Source organism: Sardina pilchardus, chromosome 3 (genome assembly GCF_963854185.1).
Source record: "Sardina pilchardus chromosome 3, fSarPil1.1, whole genome shotgun sequence".
NCBI classification, from domain to species: Eukaryota; Metazoa; Chordata; class Actinopteri; order Clupeiformes; family Clupeidae; genus Sardina; species Sardina pilchardus.
In genome coordinates, this window is record NC_084996.1 from 8,796,932 (window position 1) to 8,800,961 (window position 4,030).

At 47.0% G+C, this 4,030-nt stretch overlaps 1 protein-coding gene across 2 annotated transcripts in view; it reads left to right on the forward strand.

Moving 5' to 3' along the window:
* The window catches only part of LOC134076536 (platelet-derived growth factor subunit A-like), a 24,138-nt gene extending 21,434 nt beyond the window's left edge, over positions 1-2,704 (forward strand). Inside the window, exons 6-7 of one of the 2 annotated variants that reach the window (XR_009938614.1) lie at positions 26-192; positions 1,473-2,704. Coding sequence is in view for 1 of the 2 variants with exons in the window: in XM_062531648.1 (XP_062387632.1) it covers positions 1,473-1,486 (14 nt within the window). In the remaining variant the exon portion in view is untranslated. The remainder of the gene's footprint in view (positions 1-25; positions 193-1,472) is intronic. The other variant, XM_062531648.1, reaches the window with a different exon arrangement.
* Positions 2,705-4,030: the final 1,326 nt, after the last annotated feature.

A 4,030-nucleotide genomic window follows, 5' to 3' on the forward strand; every position in this document is an offset into this window, starting at 1 on the left:
CATCCTTCCAAACTTGTGCTTCCAGGCCACCGCAGGGCCAAGGGTAAGAAAGGAAAACACAGAAAGAGCAGGCTCACCAAGGAGCGATTGGCCACATAGCACTCAAAAACTCAAAACAAAGCGTAACACACACACACAAAAAAAAGAAAATTGCTGGGCGCGTGGCGTTCTCCGGACTCCAGACGCCTGCAGGTAGGACTTTGGCACCGCCGCGGCCACGTAATCACCCCGTCTGTACCTCACCCCCACCGGCCAATCACCAGAGTGCGAGAGAATGAACCGCCCTGCCACCAACCACCCCCCACCTCCACCTCCACCTCCCCTACACTCGCCCGTAATTCTCTCCCTTCTGCCAATCAGAGCGCGGGGCCCTGCCCTGGAGTATTCTCTGCTGCTCTGCATGTGTGTGTGTGTGTGTGATCTCTGCTTGCTCGCTCGCTCGCACGCACGCCTTCGCACCTCTGTGGTGTCCCCATGCTTGATCACTTAATCTGTGTTTGTGTGTTTGTGTGTGTTGTGTGTGTGTGTGTGTGTGTTCTGTGTTTGATGATTTTGTTATTTGGTGGTGCACAATGTCACTTTTGGTTTTTGATCACAACGTCATCCACACTTAGAGTCACCTCCATCACTTCCATCACCCAAACAACTGGTGTAGCGTAGCTCATGCGGGCTAACACCTCCACCAGCCTCGGCTGTATACCCCCACCTACCTCACTCCACCTCACCCCCACCTCACTCCACCCCACCCTGGGTGCACGGGTATCACAACTTGGGGTAAATCATGGGAAAAGAGCCCAGAGGGGTGTAATATGAAGCATACCCAGGTAACTTCAGGAGTGACTGCTGATCTTCAAACAACACGCCACTTTAGAAACAATAGCTGCTTAGCACAGTGTTCTTTTAGAGATCAGCGGTTACTCCTAAAGTTACCCAGGTTAGCCAGCTACCTTGCTTCATAGTACAGCCCTCAGGTCAGTGACCACAGGTGTATTTCAAGTAGTTGGGTTTAGTGACAAACCTGGGAGTAAGTGGTAAACCTCTTAATAGAAGAGCCCTCTGGCTTCATTACCTTAGCATATCAAAGCCAACGAGCTCTTCTCTTAGGAGGTTTACCACTTCATGTGAGCTAACTTAGTCAGGTTTATCACGAAACCTCCTGCATGGAATATCCAGGGCTGGGGGAAGATTATGAGGATCTATGGGCAAGCTGTTCTGGTGCTGCACAGGAGCAATGGATATTATCCACCATATTTTCACCATATTTTCCTCATTTGTGCTCAAAAGCTAAAAGCCCGAGTGAGAACCTGGCTTTTAGAAAATCAATTTTGTAGAGCTATTTTGTTGGTGGAGCTCTTTTGCGGGGCCCTTGCAGAGGGGTTTGTTGTCCTGTGTTGGTTTGTGTGTCTGTTTGTTTGTTTGTTTAATTGTTTGTTTGTTTCTGATGTTTATCTCTCTGTTTTTTTCTCCTCTAGTGGACGTGAGGTGAGGCCACCCAACGGGAGAGACGCCAGCGAGGGGCGAGGCGGGACAGAGACAGGAAATCAGAGAGTCCGGAGAACTCACCCTTGACATTTGACCCTTGACCCCCACACCACCACCACCACCACCACCACCACCACCACCAAAAAGAAGAGAAAAAAATCCGACAACACAACATGAAAGAAAACAAACTATGCGGTCTGATGAGAGACTAAAGTGAATAAGAAATACCAAAGGTGCTTTTCTTCCCGTAACCTGATATTACTTCATTCTGCTGGGCCTGACAGACCTAACCAATCAAACACTAATGCAAGCGATAGTAATGATGATGATAATGATGATGATGATGATGATGATGATGATGATGATGATGATGAAAATGCCGACGACATTTCAGTGTGGCAGTTGGAGGGATGGGAGAGAAGGAGAAAGTGTCTGTTGTGCTGCTACATGTGTCCAAACCACACAGACTTCAAAGGACGGACACACACACACTCACACACACAACTCACACACCCACACATACATATAGACACACCCACTCACACACACCACAGACACACTCACACACATAGAGAACTCTCACAGACTCTGACTGTAACAAATGTACAAAAAAAAAGGACAGGAAGAGAACTGATAAAGAACTGATACAGAAAGGATGTCAAAGAAAGAGACGGCCTTTTTTGTCATGGACGCTTCTGCGCAGCCGTACGGAACTATGGGACTCCTTTCTAACGCCCGCAGGCCTTAAGGCCATATTGCTCCCCACCTGCAGCTGGAGATGGTGTGTGTGGTGGAGCCCAGCAGAAGATATCTCCTCTCCTCTCCTCCCCTCTCCTCTCGTCTCCTCTCTTCTCTCCGTTGTGGAGCGCCGCCCTCCCTCCCCCTCTCCCGAAGTCTCATGTTCTCTCCCTGGGACCCCTAAGCGCCGACATGGACACTCTGGACAGGAGGCACTCTCACGTGGCCCACTGCAGTGACAGTCGACAAATAAACTATTTATACACACAAGCATTTGACTCTCCCTTTCTCGTTCTCTCTCTCTCTCTCTATCTTTCTCTCCCTCTCCCTCTCTCTCTCTCTCTCTCTCTCTGTTTCTTTCTACTGTGGAAGCAGAGACATTGTAAAGTTCTGTGATTCTCTCTCACCTCTGTTCTGAAAAGATCTGTATGTTTATATTTTTTAGCTGTTGTTGCCATCCATGTCTTTGTTTTTTCCTTATTTCATTGATATCAGAAACGATCTCAGAACTAGTAGCTCAACTGGCAGGAACATATGTGATGCAGAGGGGACAGGCTGACAGTAAAGGAAGATGCTTTATTTTTGTTAAGAAAATATATTACGCTTACTTATATTCAAGCAGGAAGTACGTTTTCCTTTTGTTTTGCTTTTTGTCCCCCTTCACTGTGCAGTGTGTGTGTGTGTGTGTGTTTGACTAGAGAAAACAGCCACTGATCTGGCTTGGGGAAGTGGAACGAGGGTGAAGGGACAGGAGGAATGTGTACACTTGCATAAACATAAACACACACACACACACACACACACACACACACACACACACACACACAGTTAGCACAGTAAGCACAATATCAAATCCTGTTGATAATTTGATCCAGCATGATCTAACCCCACGGTGAACACTATGTAAGTTATAAGTTAGATGGGTTGCATAAGGTGGGGAACAGCATTCAACCCCAGTGATAAGTCCCAAAAGAACCCTCCTCCCTCTGCTCTCTCTCACACACACACTTACTCACATACACATACACCCACACCCACACCCACACACATGAATTCACATGCCCAGAAACACACACACACACACACACACACACACACACACACACACACATCCACATAGGGCTACTAGCTTGTGTGTGTGTGTGTGTGTGTGTGTGTGTGTGTGACCTGAGAGGCATTGAATGTTCTGCCGGGGAGCCATGCGATATTCCCTGGGGCATGATTTTGTCATGGAGCAAATCCACAACATACTCACACGCCACACACATGACCTACAAACCATATGAACTGCATGAGTCTGCACATATCCATTGAGACAAACAATGCTGGCCAGTGTAGCTGCCGTGTGGAGTTGGTACTGGCCTAAGGTATGCTGTGATGTGACTGTAACTGGTGCTATATTTATACAGGTAGTCAAATACTCTACTCGTGTGGCTTCACCACTCTGACGGCTCCCATTCAGATGTAGCTAGAGGGACCAGGGACCATTGCTTTAGGAAGACAGTCATATTATCACTAAGCTTTTTTTTTTTTTTTTTTCATTTGCTGATTTTATTTGTTTGTTTTTTTCTTCTCTCTTTTTGTTTTTATTTTTTATTTTTTTGTTTTGCCCTCCGTTGGTTAACATCGATTATAATTTATATATTTATGGTTTCAATAATAAATATATTTCAGCTTATTAAACTTCACACCTAGTGGGCGTGTGGCCGAGTTTTTCCTGGCGTCCACCTGACCTCTGACAGCGGTCAGTCTCCCCTGGCTGTGACGGTCCGCAGAGGTGGAGACCCCAGCCTCAGTCAGCAAGCACTGC